Source organism: Sebastes fasciatus, unplaced genomic scaffold (genome assembly GCF_043250625.1).
Source record: "Sebastes fasciatus isolate fSebFas1 unplaced genomic scaffold, fSebFas1.pri Scaffold_78, whole genome shotgun sequence".
Classification (NCBI taxonomy): Eukaryota; Metazoa; Chordata; class Actinopteri; order Perciformes; family Sebastidae; genus Sebastes; species Sebastes fasciatus.
This window is the reverse complement of record NW_027428266.1, coordinates 17,601-36,231: the sequence shown is the minus strand read 5'-3', so window position 1 is coordinate 36,231 and position 18,631 is coordinate 17,601. Positions and strand designations below refer to the sequence as shown.

General features: G+C 43.1%; 1 protein-coding gene across 1 annotated transcript in view; it reads left to right on the top strand.

The window, feature by feature from the left end:
- Positions 1 to 107: 107 nt before the first annotated feature.
- LOC141763866 (melanoma receptor tyrosine-protein kinase-like) overlaps positions 108 to 18,631 on the top strand; it is a 35,033-nt gene continuing 16,509 nt past the window's right edge. Inside the window, exons 1-2 of the mRNA XM_074628634.1 lie at positions 108 to 354; positions 17,812 to 17,963. Coding sequence (XP_074484735.1) covers positions 17,823 to 17,963 — 141 coding nt within the window. The 5' untranslated portion in view covers positions 108 to 354; positions 17,812 to 17,822. The remainder of the gene's footprint in view (positions 355 to 17,811; positions 17,964 to 18,631) is intronic.

The window sequence follows — 18,631 nt, the reverse complement described above, 5'->3', positions numbered from 1 at the left end:
GGGAGAGAGAGAGAGAGAGAGAGAGAGGGAGAGAGAGAGAGAGAGAGAGAGAGAGAGGGAGAGAGAGAGAGAGAGAGAGAGAGGAGGAGTGGTTGAGTGGTGGAGGTGTGGACTTCTCAGACTGGTTCAGAGTCTGGTTGAGTTCAGCTGTTTCGTCATTCAGCTTCAACAGCTTCAGAGTTGTCGTTCTACTGATGGAGAAACTACCTGAACTCAACTATCAGGAGAACAACCACTTTACAGGAGTTTAATGGAAAAGAGAAGAACTGCTGCAGACATGAAGTTAAGAGGAGGAAGAGGAGCCATGCTGCTGCTGCTGCTGCTGCTGCTGCTGCACCAGAGGAGGAGGCAGAGGTAGGACTGAGGCCGGCGGGGGAGCTCTACAGGGCGGGTTGGAGGCAGCGGGAGGCCGGGCTGAGGAGCTCCGGAGAGAGAGGGTGTCAGTGCGGGCTGAGGAGCTCCGGAGAGAGAGGGTGTCAGTGCGGGCTGAGGAGCTCCGGAGGCGGTTCCACCGTGTTTCTGGTGATTTTACTTAAAAAAAAAAACGAGAGATTTAATATTTTATTTCCATCACTGCTGGGTGACTACATGAGGAGTTTTTAATTCTAGTTTTATTGTGAAAAGCTGTCACTCCAGGAAATATATCTAAAATATGATGTTTTAAATAGTTCATGACCTGATATCAACGTGGTAAAAAATAAAATAAATGTTCATATAGAGTTATTACAGGAATATTATAGTGATAAAAAGTGTAAATATATATCATCATTACTAAAGATAGATCTCATATGGAAGATGAATAACAAAAAAGTTGCATTAAATACACTTATTATAAACTACAATCACAATAAGGATATTATAGGATTACTTAACACAATAAATGATCTAATAAATGCATTAAACTGCATTACCAACCACTCATTTATATATATGATGTATTATTATTATCATACAGAAGACAGTAAACATCCCTGCAGAGCTCTGTGGTTTCCTTTTAATCAAACCGTCAGTTAAATTGTTCTAAATACATCACAGTCTTTTCAGTTCTCACATGTTTTTAATTTCAGGTCGTGTTCTAGTTGACTTCATTATGTTCACATAGTGAAATGAAAAGATGAAGATCACCCAGAGTTTATCTCTCACACACCCAACGACAGAGTGATAACCTCATCACATCATTACAGAGATATATCTCCCTCCTGTTCTCACCATGTGGCTATAAATCTCTAAATGAATCCAGTAAAGTGTTTGGTTTTCAGCGTGTCTGTAGTCAGAGACGTCCTGAAGTCAAATATATCAGGATCATTGTCAGGAAGTATTGATTATCCAGCAACCCAGAAATATAAAGAATAAAGACATGTCCCTCACAGATTAGTGTTTTTAATTTATAATGTTTTATACTTCTGGTGAATATAATCCATCAATCTGATTTCCATAGATGTATTTAGTATCTACAGTTCCCTTTGTTAACATCTTATTTTGAAAAGCGGACGTAGTCCCACGTGTCTACTTCCTCTAACTTCTCCAAGGTGGTCTCTAGCTCTCCCGTCAGCTCCGTTCTCTTTATCCCTCCATGGTCAGCTCCATCGGGGCCGTTTCAATGCAGAGAACACAAATGTCAGTATCTGGGTGCTCTACAGTCGTAGCGTCGGCCCATTTGACCACGGAGACGAGAGCGACAGCCGGCTCCACCGCCACGTTACCGCCATACCATAACGTTACCTCCATACCATAACGTTACCACCATACCATAACGTTACCGTCATACCATAATGTTACCGCCATACCATAACGTTACCACCATACCATAACGTTACCGTCATACCATAATGTTACCGTCATACCATAACGTTACCACCATACCATAACGTTACCGTCATACCATAATGTTACCGCCATACCATAACGTTACCTCCATACCATAACGTTACCTCCATACCATAACGTTACCGTCATACCATAATGTTACCACCATACCATAACGTTACCTCCATACCATAACGTTACCTCCATAACGTTACCGTCATACCATAACGTTACCTCCATACCATAACGTTACCTCCATACCATAACGTTACCTCCATACCATAACGTTACCGTCATACCATAACGTTACCACCATACCATAACGTTACCTCCATACCATAACGTTACCGCCATACCATAACGTTACCACCATACCATAACGTTACCACCATACCATAACGTTACCTCCATACCATAACGTTACCCCCATACCATAACGTTACCTCCATACCATAACGTTACCGCCATACCATAACGTTACCTCCATACATAACGTTACCGCCATACCATAACGTTACCACCATACCATAACGTTACCACCATACCATAACGTTACCTCCATACCATAACGTTACCTCCATACCATAACGTTACCTCCATACCATAACGTTACCACCATACCATAACGTTACCACCATACCATAACGTTACCACCGTACCATAACGTTACCTCCATACCATAACGTTACCTCCATACCATAACGTTACCTCCATACCATAACGTTACCGTCATACCATAACGTTACCACCGTACCATAACGTTACCACCGTACCATAACGTTACCTCCATACCATAACGTTACCGCCATACCATAACGTTACCGTCATACCATAACGTTACCACCATACCATAACGTTACCACCATACCATAACGTTACCACCGTACCATAACTCGGATGAAGCAGATATATCCATTCGGGTGTTAAAACATCTGTTTAGAAATCGTAATAAAAAAATCCATGTTTTCCCCACCCCTATAGAAAAGCATAAAATGACTAATCGTCTAAAGACCTATTTAAAAGCCTCAGTAGACATATTCAGATTGCTCACTTTGTCCAACCAACAGTCCTAAACCTAAAGATATATTTCATAATATAAAAGATATCAAAGATCAATACAAATATTCACGTTGTAGACCTCGAGCATTTTTTTTTGGCAGTTTTGTTAAAAAAAGATTTTGTCCGTCGTGGACCGTGTTTCTCAAAGACAAAAAATAAACAGGCTTGCAAAGCATCATGGGAGTTCTGAGTGATGAGGTTTGAGCATATCTCTGACCAATCAGGTTGTTCGGCTGAAATAAGAGTTTTGTCTCCAGAAAGAACGAGAGAATAAATAAGTGAATGAACGACGGGAGGAAACGCTGAGCTCAGCTGTTCAGACTGTTATCTCAATGTGCGTGTGTGTGTGTGTGTGTGTGTGTGTGTGTGTGTGTGTGTGTGTGTGTGTGTGTGCGCGTGTTTCAGGAATAAGTGAAAACAGCTGACTGCACTCTTTCTCTCTCTCTTTGTCTTGACAACAATTTGATTATGGAGGATTTTTTATGCCTGTTGTTGTGAATAGACTTGTTGTGTTGTTGTACGTTCAGCACGGACAGGCAGATGTTTCAGTCTCAGGTCAGAGTCGATGGTTCAATTCCCGCCATCAACCTGCCAGCCAATCAGAGACGGGGATTCTCTGTGGCCGTGCTGAAGTCAGTTTAGGGTCTGAATATTGAAAGTAGACGTTGAGGAGATCCTCGACGAGGTGGCTACGATGCTTAAGCAGATTGTAGAGGTCCTTGAGGAGGTTCAAGTGGGCCTTGAGTTGGTACCAGAGGTCAGAGAAGAACTTCCAGACATATTCGAGGAGGTGCTAATAGTCCTTGAGGAGGTTGTAGAGTTCCTTGAGGACGTTCCAAAGGTCCGTTTGGAGGTTCCAGACATCGGGCAGGAGGACAGAGGGACTTATGTTGGATTCAAGGGTCTTTAAGAAGGTTGTAGAGGTCATAGGGGTCCTTGAAAAAGTTTTTACAGATTGTGTATTGTGATTGAGTATGTTGCAGAGGTCCATGAGGAAGTTCCAAGGTAGCTTGAAGAGGTCGAAGAGGTGGTTGCAGAGCTCTTCACCGAAGTTCCGCAGGTCACTGAAAAGATTTGAGGGGTTCCTTGAGGAGGTTGTAGAGTTCCACGAAAGAGGTCATAGGGGTTGTAGAGTTCCTTGAGGACGTTTCAGAGGTCCTTTTGGAGGTTCCAGACATCTGGCAGGAGGACTGAGGAACTTGTATTGGATTCAAAGGTCTTTGAGGAGGTTGTAGAGGTCCACGAAGAGGTTGTGTGGTCCTTGAAAAAGTTCAGAGGTCCATGAGCAGGTTCCAAAGTAGCTTGAAGGGGTCGAAGGGTAGGTTGCAGAGCTCTTTACAGAAGTTTCAGAGGTCATTGAAAAGGTTTGAGGGTTCCTTGAGGAGGTGTATAGGATTCAAGGGTCTTTAAGAAGGTTGTAGAGGTCCATGAAGAGGTCATAGGGGTCCTTGAAAAAGTCGTACAGATCTTGGAACTTATTCCAGAGGTCCTTTAGGTTCAGGAGCTGGTAAAGGGTCCTTGAGTATGTTGGAGAGGTCCATGAGGAGGTTCCACAGGTGATCGAGGAGGTCAACGAGGTCCTTGAGCAGGTTCCAGGGGTCATTGAATTGGTTTGAGGGGCCCCTTGAGGAGGTACAATTCCCTGAAAAGGCTCCAGAGGTCCGATAAGACTCGGTAGGGGTCCTTGAGGAGTTACCGCGAGTCCTTGAGTGAATTCAGTGTTAACATGGCCTGAAGCATTAGAGCTGTTGCTATGGTTACCTGTAGTTTAATACACACTGAGCTCTGAATTAGAACAGAGGTCAAACTGTTGACCTCAACTATGTGTCTGTGTTAATAGTTAATAGAGTTTTTACCCATAATGCACGGTGCTTGTGTCTGGTTGGTCTGCTGATAATATAATATAATATAATGTTATATAATGTTATATAATATAATATAATATAACATTATATTATATTATATAATGTAATATAATAAAATATAATGTAATATAATATAATATAACATAGTATAATATAATACAATGTAATATAATATAATATAATGTAATATAATATAATGTAATATAATATAATGTAATGTAATATAATATAATATGGTATAATGTAATATAATATGATATAATATAACATGATATAATATATAATGTAATATAATATAATATAATATAATATAACAACGCTGAATCTCCAGGCATCTCCTGATTGGTCGACAGACTTCAGTGATTGTAATCTGAACATTCAGCTCGTTTCTGTGTCTGCAGTGTTTAGACATCAATACACTGAGTGTGTGTGTGTGTGTGTGTGTGTGTGTGTGTTGAACGAGTGTCCAGATTTGTTGTTTGTTCTTGTTAAATCAGTTTAAACCTGAGAGCACCATGTTGTGACTGAGAGACGTTTGACCTTCAATGTGTGTGTGTGTGTGTGTGTGTGTGCGTGCTGTTCCCATTGAGTTTGACTTTTGGGAAAGACCTTGGCAGTGTGTGTGTGTGTGTGTGTGTGTGCGCGCTTGTCTTTGTGTCTCTACATGTGTGTGTGTGTTTCTCTGGAAGCAGCTAAATAAAGAAGACGTTGGAGCCTCGCGGTAACCATGGCAACACGGTTAGCATACTGAGTCGAACCGTATTGATTGAAAACTACGACAACAACCAGCCAGAATCAGGACAAACTGTCCTCACCAGGCTGCATGGACAAGAGACAACAGGCCCCTGGGCACAGACACCAACCCCAACACACCCAGACTGAAAGACACACAATGACTGCAAACGTTTTAACGTCTCTTTGTGGTTGTTTTGTATCTTTATAGTTGTTTTGTGTCTCTTTGTGGTTGTTTTGTGTCTCTTTGTGGTTCTTTTGTGTCTCTTTTTTGGTTGTTTTGTGTCTCTTTATAGTTGTTTTGTGTCTCTTTGTGGTTGTTTTGTGTCTCTTTGTAGTTATTTTGTGTCTCTTTGTGGTTCTTTTGTGTCTCTTTGTGGTTCTTTTGTGTATCTTTATAGTTGTCTTGTGTCTCTTTATAGTTGTTTTGTGTCTCTTTGTGGTTGTTTTGTGTCTCTTTGTGGTTGTTTTGTGTATCTTTGTGGTTGTTTTGTGTATCTTTATAGTTGTCTTGTGTCTCTTTATAGTTGTTTTGTGTCTCTTTGTGGTTGTTTTGTGTCTCTTTGTGGTTGTTTTGTGTATCTTTATAGTTGTTTTGTGTCTCTCTTTATAGTTATTTTGTGTCTCTTTATAGTTATTTTGTGTCTCTTTGTGGTTCTTTTGTGTCTCTTTATAGTTGTCTTGTGTCTCTTTATAGTTGTTTTGTGTGTCTTTGTGGTTGTTTTGTGTCTCTTTGTGGTTGTTTTGTGTATCTTTATAGTTGTTTTGTGTCTCTTTATAGTTATTTTGTGTCTCTTTGTGGTTCTTTTGTGTCTCTTTATAGTTATTTTGTGTCTCTTTGTGGTTGTTTTGTGTCTCTTTGTGGTTCTTTTGCGTCTCTTTGTGGTTGTTTTAACAATGCCAGGTGCTAAGTGGACGAATTATAGCAAAAAGTACAACAAAGACTAGAGTGGGGGAAAGAGAGTGGACTTTATTTGGGGACGATTCGAAGGCGGTTTGCCGTTTTTGTGAGTGTGATTTATGAGCTAGTTAGTTAACAAGCTAAAAATAGACGCAAAAATGAAATCTAATGCATACAATCTAAAATAAATCCATCCATATATACTGTATGAAGTGATCAAGTAGGTTGGAGAGGTCGCTTGTTTTGAGCTTTATTTTTTTTTGGGGGGGGGGTTGCTTCTTTTGGGCTTGTTTCTACCGACCTGGTTGCTTGTTTGTCTCGCGAGATCTGGCTGAAATAAGCTGCACTGAAGTTATCGGCTCCACTCAGATCGACCTGTTTGATCCTGAGGGGGCTCTCTCCAGATGTTCAGGAGCAGCTGATGCAACATCTGTCAGTGTGTTCCTGTCAGAGCTGGTGATGAATCAGAGGAAGTGTGTGTCGCTGCAGGTGTGACCTACAGAGTCGGAGGACGGAGGGCGGCGTGCGCTGCACAGGTCGTCAGCGGCCACTGATGTCGGGCGACATGAATAAAAGTGACTTCACTCGGTTTGACCTGCAAACGACAGCAGCAGCAGCAGCAGTGCACCCTGGGGGATTTTCACAGCTGGAATGTGAAGAATGTCAATAACGGAGCTCAGAAACTGTTAGCAGGATTAAACAGGCCGCTGCTCTCTGTACTGGAACACGTCAGCTCTGTGTTTGAGGCCGGACGACCACAACGTCTTTAACCTGGGATTGACTCCTTCTGGGTCAAAGGTCACACACAGCCGTGATGTCTAGCTCTGCTTTTCCTGTCAATGTGTGAAACCCAAAGTGTTTCCATCCTTTACTGGATGTGTAGTGTTTACCACGCTGGATTTAACATGGGAGGGTGCAGGTCGTATCCACGACGACCCTCCAACGTTTTAGACCCTCTGAGGTTTGTTTTGGTTGACGGATACGGAACGGATATGACGTCACGTTACTCAGACTACCACAATAAAAGCGGTAACTTCCTTCTACCTCCACATAGACTCAGATGAAGCAGATATATCCATTCTGGTGTTAAAACATCTATTTAGAAATCATAAAATCGTGATACATAGGTGAATGGATTGTTTTCCCACCGCTAATGGTTGAGGTTATTATGACGGAGTATTAGGGCCACATTATGGGAAAAATAAAGTGGTAGTATTATGAGAATAAAGTGATAATATTCTACAGTAGTAATGTTACGTGTCATTTTAGAGGGTAATAGTGTGAAAAGGAGGAACGGGGAGCATCTTGTGAAGTTCTACTTTAGTTTCGGTTTCTCTAATAACCAAATCCTTCATCTTCTGGAACATCAGCAGCACATCATCATCAGGATCAGAACCTGGAAGAGATTGTTATTAAAGAAACTGAGTTTATTCTGAAGAGAGAATCACACGGACCTGATGAAGAAATGACTCTTTAGAGGAGGAAGCCATGACTTTTATTATCCTAAAGTTATGACTTTATTCTCGTAATATTACGACTTTATATTTCCTAAAGTTATGACTATGTTCTCGTGACGTTATGACTTTATTTCTTGAAATAGTATGACTTTATTCTCATTAAATGAAGACTTTATTCTGGAGATCTCAGATTTCTTTCCTCTCTATGTGGCCGTGATACTCGGTTATATTCAGCCGATCACAGATCTCTGCTGGTGGTGTGTCTCTCTGGGTTTTTAATCGTGTCTCTTACCTGCAGTGGTAACGGAGGGGGAGGGGACGACGTGTCCTCAGTCTGTCCACCAGTGGACATTTTTCACTGTGAAGACAAGAAAACACACGAGAGGTTCAGTCGTTGGAATTTTCCTCCAACGGCAGCGGAGCAGACAAGCAGAGTCTCGCTCTGACCTGTACACACCGCTGCAGGCAGGACACACACACACACACACACATGTACACGTACACGTGCACAGTGCAGATTTTGAGATTAGTTTCTGATGGGGAATACGTTTGTTCAGGATTTTCCATTCAGCTTTTTGTTCTCAGACAAACAAGTGAAGAGCAGAACGGATGAAACAGGTTTCTGGTTTCCTTCATTAACCTCCTGCATCCATCTGCTGCATCGGCACTGATTTACCCAGCATGCATTTACATTAAGGCCCAATTACAGTCATGTGATCGGCTGTCAGTGGCGTTATATCCTCTTTGTGCGTGCATCAGGGTTGTGGTTCTCTGCTGTCAGAAACACACTTTTTATCCGGTTGTAATCCGTATTTTTACTCTCGACTTCTACACAACAAATATCATTTAGTTAATAGAACTCTGATAATCCCCTGCACCAACATGTTTGGACTGATAACAACACCCAGAGGAAAACAAGAGTACAAACTGTCAAATACAGGGACGAAGGCCAGGTTTCAGCTGACCTCTGACTTGGCTTGACTTCATGTCAGAGACAGACATCGTGTTTTCTGTCTCAGTGGAGACTTTTAATGTGATTTAACGTGAAGACAAAGTGAAACTGTGGAGCTCCGACCTGCCCAGTGTTTCTCAGCTGGTTGACACATTCCTGAAGTGTGTGTGATGCAGAGATAGACGAGGCCACTGTGTTCCTGTCATGGCTTCATACAGGACAACATTATGTCTGTCTGAGTCCAGTCCAAACACAACCAGGTTCTGCTGTCACGTCACATTCACAAATATCAATAGAAACACTTAAACCACGGTTTCAAATCTGACCCCGTTATCCAGCGTCCAAAAGCGCTCATTGATTTTGTGGAGTGAATGTTTGAAGTTCAGCTGCAGGCGAGGTGACCGCGGGTCACACACTCAACTCACAGCTTTAAACTAAAGCTGTTATGGATTCATCTTTTTTATGCTTTTGCAACCCGCTAAATGGTTTATGAATGACACGGTAGTTCACAAGGCATTTAGCGTGCAAGAAGAACTTGCTTTAGGCGTGTCATATGTAGGCCATTAAGTCTGTACTGACTGCACGGTGAACGCATCCACGCTCAGAGGTAGTGGCTTAGGATAAAAAGAGAGAGAGACTGCCGATGGAGGGAGAGAGAGGAGGTGGACGAACAACAAATAAATCTGTGAGGTGTTATAGTGACGTCTGTGAGGTGTTTTAGTGACGTCTGTGAGGTGTAATAGTGACGTCTGTGAGGTGTTATAGTGACGTCTGTGAGGTGTTTTAGTGACGTCTGTGAGGTGTTATAGTGACGTCTGTGAGGTGTTTTAGTGACGTCTGTGAGGTGTTATAGTGACGTCTGTGAGGTGTTATAGTGACGTCTGTGAGGTGTTTTAGTGACGTCTGTGAGGTGTTTTAGTGACGTCTGTGAGGTGTTATAGTGACGTCTGTGAGGTGTTTTAGTGACGTCTGTGAGGTGTTATAGTGACGTCTGTGAGGTGTAATAGTGACGTCTGTGAGGTGTTATAGTGACGTCTGTGAGGTGTTTTAGTGACGTCTGTGAGGTGTTATAGTGACGTCTGTGAGGTGTTTTAGTGACGTCTGTGAGGTGTAATAGTGACGTCTGTGAGGTGTTATAGTGACGTCTGTGAGGTGTTTTAGTGACGTCTGTGAGGTGTTATAGTGACGTCTGTGAGGTGTTTTAGTGACGTCTGTGAGGTGTTATAGTGACGTCTGTGAGGTGTTATAGTGACGTCTGTGAGGTGTTTTAGTGACGTCTGTGAGGTGTTATAGTGACGTCTGTGAGGTGTTTTAGTGACGTCTGTGAGGTGTTATAGTGACGTCTGTGAGGTGTTATAGTGACGTCTGTGAGGTGTAATAGTGACGTGTGTGAGGTGTAATAGTGACGTCTGTGAGGTGTTATAGTGACGTCTGTGAGGTGTTTTAGTGACGTCTGTGAGGTGTTATAGTGACGTCTGTGAGGTGTTTTAGTGACGTCTGTGAGGTGTTTTAGTGACGTCTGTGAGGTGTTTTAGTGACGTCTGTGAGGTGTTTTAGTGACGTCTGTGAGGTGTTATAGTGACGTCTGTGAGGTGTTATAGTGACGTCTGTGAGGTGTTATAGTGACGTCTGTGAGGTGTTATAGTGACGTCTGTGAGGTGTTTTAGTGACGTCTGTGAGGTGTTATAGTGACGTCTGTGAGGTGTAATAGTGACGTCTGTGAGGTGTTATAGTGACGTCTGTGAGGTGTTTTAGTGACGTCTGTGAGGTGTTATAGTGACGTCTGTGAGGTGTTATAGTGACGTCTGTGAGGTGTTTTAGTGACGTCTGTGAGGTGTTTTAGTGACGTCTGTGAGGTGTTATAGTGACGTCTGTGAGGTGTTTTAGTGACGTCTGTGAGGTGTAATAGTGACGTCTGTGAGGTGTTATAGTGACGTCTGTGAGGTGTTTTAGTGACGTCTGTGAGGTGTTATAGTGACGTCTGTGAGGTGTTTTAGTGACGTCTGTGAGGTGTTATAGTGACGTCTGTGAGGTGTTTATAGTGACGTCTGTGAGGTGTTATAGTGACGTCTGTGAGGTGTTATAGTGACGTCTGTGAGGTGTTTATAGTGACGTCTGTGAGGTGTTATAGTGACGTCTGTGAGGTGTTTATAGTGACGTCTGTGAGGTGTTATAGTGACGTCTGTGAGGTGTTTTAGTGACGTCTGTGAGGTGTAATAGTGACGTCTGTGAGGTGTTATAGTGACGTCTGTGAGGTGTTTTAGTGACGTCTGTGAGGTGTTATAGTGACGTCTGTGAGGTGTTTTAGTGACGTCTGTGAGGTGTTATAGTGACGTCTGTGAGGTGTTATAGTGACGTCTGTGAGGTGTTTTAGTGACGTCTGTGAGGTGTTATAGTGACGTCTGTGAGGTGTTTTAGTGACGTCTGTGAGGTGTTATAGTGACGTCTGTGAGGTGTTATAGTGACGTCTGTGAGGTGTAATAGTGACGTCTGTGAGGTGTTATAGTGACGTCTGTGAGGTGTTTTAGTGACGTCTGTGAGGTGTTATAGTGACGTCTGTGAGGTGTTTTAGTGACGTCTGTGAGGTGTTTTAGTGACGTCTGTGAGGTGTTATAGTGACGTCTGTGAGGTGTTTTAGTGACGTCTGTGAGGTGTAATAGTGACGTCTGTGAGGTGTTATAGTGACGTCTGTGAGGTGTTATAGTGACGTCTGTGAGGTGTTTTAGTGACGTCTGTGAGGTGTTATAGTGACGTCTGTGAGGTGTTTATAGTGACGTCTGTGAGGTGTTATAGTGACGTCTGTGAGGTGTTATAGTGACGTCTGTTAGGTGTTTATAGTGACGTCTGTGAGGTGTTTATAGTGACGTCTGTGAGGTGTTTATAGTGACGTCTGTGAGGTGTTATAGTGACGTCTGTGAGGTGTTTTAGTGACGTCTGTGAGGTGTTATAGTGACGTCTGTGAGGTGTTTATAGTGACGTCTGAGGTGTTATAGTGACGTCTGTGAGGTGTTATAGTGACGTCTGTGAGGTGTTTATAGTGACGTGTTTTCCATTCTTATGTTACGTTGTTTCCGTACGTATTTTACTTAGTTTACGTATTTAATTCAAGCCCAAACATGACGTTTTTCCTAAACCTAACTAAGTGGTTTAGTTGCCTCAACATAAGTGAGGACGTTACCGTAGTGTTGTTGCGTGGCCTAAATATGTGAAGAGTTTAAAATGTGTCCTCATCACACCTGATGTGGAATGTCCTGTTTGGTGCTATTTATACGCCTTCCTGTGAGATCCGGTTGGGTTTTATCTTTTGTTTTCATTTCATCAGAAACGTCTCCAACACCTTCTTTCTGTTTTATCAAACACTAATGTAGATAGAATTCAACCTCTCATTTTAGAGCCAAAACAAAGTACTTCACATAACTCAATAACGATAGAAAGAAGTAGAGAAACAGATCATTAGAATAAAGTCAAATCATATATATATTAAACAGAGTGTACGTAAGCTGATCAGCTTCCTGATTGTGAGCTCCACTGTTTGATCAGATATCTGGTGAACAATAACGTGTTAATGAAACGTTAGTCGAGCTCTCAGAACTGAGATTAATGATTTATAGAAGTTGGAAGCTAACCAGGTTTTAAAGCAGACAAACTAAAGTCAGCTGAGGGTTTAAACGTCACAGATCTTTAAAGAGTTTCAGTCGAGCTCTTTTTGTTTCTCTCTGAGAGAAGAACAGAAATCAGGTTGAAGGTCGCTCTCCATCTTCTCTCCTCTTTCATCTTTTATGAAGATGGATTTTGTCCCGCTGCTCTGTGAAGACGCCGCCGCCGCCGCCTCGCAGCAAAGACAAAGCGGTTTCACTCTGTTTGCATGTACTCTATCTTTACTCTCAGAGGAATTAGCTGCTTCAATGAAGGTCACATAAATAAAGATGACAAGAAAAGAAAGAGGAAAGAAGAACTCTTCTAAACTCAGATCGTAGTAACATCACGACCACGATACACCCAACCACACCTTAACTTGTACTTTACTTCAGTATTTCCATCTAATGACTTTTACTCCACTACATTTAAACTGAACTATAAATGAATGTATCAGAACTTCTTCTTCTTCTCTCTCATTAATCTCCATCTATCTGGTGTCTCTATCTTTGTGTCGCGGCCTCTCGTCTGTTCACGTCCAGCTCTGCGTGTTGAACACAAACCGACTACAGACGACAGTTTGTAGAACAGAAGGAGAAACTGGAATATGTTGTGCATGTAAACTATGAACTAGAGCGGTCAGTCCATTAAAATATTCATCGTCATTAATCTCACATCTTTTATCTGTTCTAAATGAACCTTTAAGGGAGATTAGTCCAGTATTTAATCCTCTTATCAACATGGGAGTGGACAAATATGCTGCTTTATGTAAATGTATGTATATATTTATTATTGTAAATCAATTAACAACACAAATCAATGACAGATATTGATCCAGAAACCCTCACAGGTACTGCATTTAGCATCAAACAATGGGCATGTCTGTAAAGGGGAGACTCGTGGGTACCCATAGAACCCATTTACATTCACTGATCTGGAGGTCAGAGGTCAAGGGACACCTTTGAACATGGACATGACAGTTGACAGTTTGGAGCGTTATTTAACCTCCTTCATGACCAGCTAGTCTGACCTGGTTGGTACCGATGGATTCATCAGGTTTTATAGTTTACTATGATACCTATTAGTATCTTCACTCTAGCTTTAAAACTGACCTAAACCTTTGTGGCGTTAAAACGTATTTGCGTTATTATCACGTTAACTTTGCCAGCACTAATATTAACTATCTAATAATGTTACTTAAGATGGCCTGAGGTTCCTTCAGGCAGCTGATTGGACGACTCAGGCCGTCAACAAGTGAACAAAGTGCCTTAGTGCAGAGAAACAACATGTTGACTGACTGACGTCTGTTGACGGTGAACATTCGGCAGCGCCGCGCTCGTTACAAGTAAATTCAATACTGACACATCACATTCCTCCCAGAGTCCCGGAGCACACGCATGTCGCAATGAGAGAGGAAGAGGTGCAGGTAGAGAGGTGTGTGTGTGTGTGTGTGTGTGTGTGTGTGTGTGTGTGTGTGTGTGTGTGTGTGTGTGTGTGTGTGTGTGTGTGTGAGAGTGTGAGTGTGTGTGTTATCGCTTCATCTCCCGCAGGTTATGAAACAGATAAATTCTTTGCTTCTCTCTCTGAGCTCTGATTGGCTGCCGCTGTGATTATAATCTGGTTAACGTCCACTGGAATTAAAGAAATACATCAATCTTCATCAAACGACTGACGGCAGCAAAGATAAATAAAAGAGAGAGGGAGAGATGAGTCAGACGTTCCACACAGGAAAGTAAATCACCTGTAACCGTCACGGTTTAAATGATGTTTTAGAAACAGTACTATTGACTGATTATTGGACTTTAGAAATAAAACTGACTTCCACTTCTGCTCCTGCGGGGCGGGGTCGCCTGGCAGCAGACTGACGCTCACAGGAGCAGTTTGAACTGTAATGTCGGGGTTTCTAGAGGGAATGTAATGTGTAGAACACTGAGAGGTCTAATGTGTTGGGATGTGTAGTCTTCATATTACAAACTGAACGTAGCGTCAGCGTCAGTGACTCAATCAGTCTGATTACATCGTTTTCTATCGGAATCACCTAACTGGTCGCGAGCGACGAAGCGCTGCGCAGCGCGACGTTTTGAACTGAACTTTAGTCAGACGCCGTGTTTCTATCTATTCCTGTCGCTCGCTTCGAAAGCGCCGCAACGGACGAGGAGAAAAAGAGGAGTTATCTGATAGGACACCTCAATAACACCTGAAGAAGGAGATCACCTGACAGTTTACTGAGGTTGCTGTCGGCTGAGAGAGAGAGGGAGGAGGGAGGGAGGGAGGGAGGGAGGGAGGGAGGGAGAGAGAGAGAGAGAGAGAGAGAGAGAGAGAGAGAGAGGTAGACGACCCTCTGACTGTGATCAATGAGGCGGTTTGACCCTGAACGTTGAACAGTCTGTATGATGATGAAAGACAGCAGAAGCATTTGAACGTCACGTTTGTCCTTCGTAGGAGAACGCCCACAGAAGGAGTCCGTTCATGTGCAGCGCCGTACGAGACGAGAGGACGCCGTGCCGCCATCGATCTGACAGATCAGACCTGTTCCTGAACAAACAGCAGCGTGTGTGTGACCTCACCGTCACTATCACGCTCTCTTCTCCGTCCTAACGCTCACAGATTACACATCATTCATTAATAGAAGTGTATTATTATTATTATTATTATTATTACTGTTAGCAGTAAACGACGTACTGTATATCGCTGAGAAGGGAAAGTTGTTCCATCAGCTGCTCAACCAGTAAAACGTTCGCCTGCAGAGAGCCGTACAAAAGTAAAACTAAATAACTTCTATTGTCTTCATCTGAATGTCTCTACTGAATGTCTCTACTGAATGTCTCTACTGAATGTCTCTACTGAATGTCTCTACTGAATGTCTCTACTGAATGTCCTGTGTTGAACAGTAATAACAACCAAACGTGTGACTCTGACCGTGGAGGCTGTTCACTTCCCTTTTTAACCCGACTCAGCGTTGGTTTCTTTTGAACGTGAACGCCAGTGTTCTCTAACCTCAACCGTAACCATGACAACCTTAACGTAGTAGTACATTTAACCCAACCTTTTACTAAGTTGTGTTTGTGCCTAAACCTAACCAGGCCATACCCACAGCGTGGTAAAACAATGAGGTTACACGGACAGGATGGACAGGATGGACAGGATGGAGATGAAGTGGGAGGATGGATGAGTCAGGGAACTGGGGAGAAGAAGAGGAATGGAGGATCATGGGGAACAGAGGAGGGAATAAACGAGTGGGAGAGGACAGAGGAGGATGGAGAGGAAGGAGGAAAGAAGGAAACCACAGGGAGAACTGAGCGAGAGGATTAACGCTCTAAATATACTGCCGGTATACAGTATATATATGTGTGTGTGTGTGTGTGTGTGTGTGTGTGTGTGTGTGTGTCCAGATGTGGACCGCTCCCCCCTGAGGCTTCTGGCCTCTCAGCCAATCAGAGAGAGGCACAGAGCGGTGCAGGCTGCAGCTGTGTTGTCTTTGTGATATCACAGCGGGGAGCCGGCCAATAGGAATGCAGCCAGAGACACAGAGAGAAGTTGATACCAAAGTCATCATCAGTTTATGAACCAGTAGTCTTCATCATCGAATCATTTAGTTTAATATTACAGCCTCATGGGGGTGACGCTGTGGCGGCATCTTTGTTCTCCAACAACTTCAGACTCTTGGATGAAAAGTTATCTGTGTTATTATTATATACATTATATATTTATATTTATATTACATATTATATACCCTGCAGACAGTTCAGTCGTGATGCTGCAGACAGTTCAGTAGTGATGCTGCAGACAGTTCAGTAGTGATGCTGCAGACAGTTCAGTCGTGATGCTGCAGACAGTTCAGTAGTGATGCTGCAGACAGTTCAGTAGTGATGCTGCAGACAGTTCAGTCGTGATGCTGCAGACAGTTCAGTAGTGATGCTGCAGACAGTTCAGTCGTGATGCTGCAGACAGTTCAGTCGTGATGCTGCAGACAGTTCAGTAGTGATGCTGCAGACAGTTCAGTCGTGATGCTGCAGACAGTTCAATTGTGATGCTGCAGACAGTTCAGTAGTGATGCTGCAGACAGTTCAATTGTGATGCTGCAGACAGTTCAGTAGTGATGCTGCAGACAGTTCAGTAGTGATGCTGCAGACAGTTCAGTAGTGATGCTGCAGACAGTTCAGTTGTGACGCTGCAGACAGTTCAGTCGTGATGCTGCAGACAGTTCAGTAGTGATGCTGCAGACAGTTCAGTTGTGACGCTGCAGACAGTTCAGTCGTGACGCTGCAGACAGTTCAGTCGTGACGCTGCAGGGATTTTAGACTTTAAAAGCTTGGCCACAGTACGTCTAAGCTCTTCGTACCAAACTGATTTCCTAATGAAATCCTCCCACCAAACACTTCTTGTGATGTAACAAATGAACTCCCCGTTTGGTCTTTTGATTTAGTGCTTTCAGAGGTTCGGCAGGGAGTTGCTCCCTGGTACAGACGGAGCCTGTAGGGTTTCATTCCACTCTGTGAGATCACCGTGGGATGTGTCCTGCAGCTGCTGTTAAACTCGTTCTTCTTTGTAAAGGCGTCACACCTTCCTGCTCCTCCCTGAGAAGTCTCTTTAAATACTTCACCTCTTATCTGGAAACATGACTGTGTTACCTGAACTACCCAACAGGATGTTACCACCAAACCCAAACAGGTTCCAACATTCAACACGTCAGTGTTCAGTAACCATTACCCAAAGCATGACTTCAGAAAACAAGATGTCAGAGAACACTGGTAGAAAGTACTGCTTTTCAATACACTGTTGAGCTACTTGTATTTACCTCTATTTCACTTTACTCCACTTTATACTGCACTGCATTTATCTGACAGCTTTAGTTACTTCACAGGTTCAGATTTTACACATGATAATCTTATAAAATATGATAATTATTAAATATTAAATCAGTAGTTCCCAATCTTTTTGGATTGTGAAACACAGAAGTAAAAGATGTTTTAAACAGGATAGAGACGCAGTAGAAAAATGACCTTTTTCAGATCATAAAAGACAATCTATAACAAAGTGTGTTTCATTTTCATGTTCATCAACACCAACACAATATAACCTCCAATGTGACTCATTCAATTTGACATCATTTTCAGTTTAGTTTTGATTAAATTATATGCAAAAAGCTCCTCAGCAGTAGTTTTTAAAGATTAAAAAAATAAGATATAAGTATTCTTTCAAATGGTACGCTTACTCACAGCCTAACTTTAAAGAGATTAGCTCCAGTTTTACATGTTAATATCTCCTAAACCGAACTCGGGCTCATATTCGGAGAGTCAATGCTGTTATGATTAGAAAGAGAAGTTCAACGTAGAGGAAACGCGTCCATCAGAGGAACTGCGACTAACTTCAATAATGTCTGTCTGTCTGTCCGTCCACCAGCTTGCCAGGGGATGAGTAACATGCTGACGCTGTTGGGGACTCGTGATAATCACTATGACAAGATGGTGAAGATGTACACCAACTGCTCCGTGGTGCTGGAGAACCTGGAGGTCACCTACACCCTGGAGCACCAGGACCTGTCCTTCCTCCAGGTCTGTCTCCAGCGTTCACTCTCATCGTCTCACTGCTGGTTTTAAGTCTAAAAGCCGACATCAGAGAACCAGCGGCGTCGAAGGCCGCCCGTTGAGCCGCCTCACGTTAGCTTTTGTCTTGGCCGAAAAGTAGCACACTCATCTACGTCTACCTTCTTTAGGCTGCGTCATCATCGTGACCTCGACACTGAAACAGGAACCCGTTGAGCTCTGCACACACTGATGATCTCGTCCTGATCGAGGCGTCCCATCACAAAACACTCGGAGGATGATCACGCAGCAATTTTAATAATTGATTTATCATTCGAAAGGTACAGCGTGTAGGATTTGGTGACATCTGGCGGCACGGGTGCAGACTGCAACGACTGTGGCGACGTGAGCCATCGAGTGCTAATCTGTGGTAACGCGTTGGCCTCACTTAGAGGCCATCCATACCATAATAACACTTCTTAAAGGTCCGGACAGACCGAGCCGACATCAGAGAACTAGCGGCGAGGAAGGCCAACTGTCGCGTCGCCTCATGTCGCCTTTTTTTTGGCCGACAAGTCGCACTCGAACACACGGCAAAGACGACAGCCGGCGGTCAGTTAGCTCGTACGTTCTGCTCCTGGTGAGAGGAAATAACTCTCCACGCCAGCAGGCGGCGGTAGTCTGTATCCATCACTCAG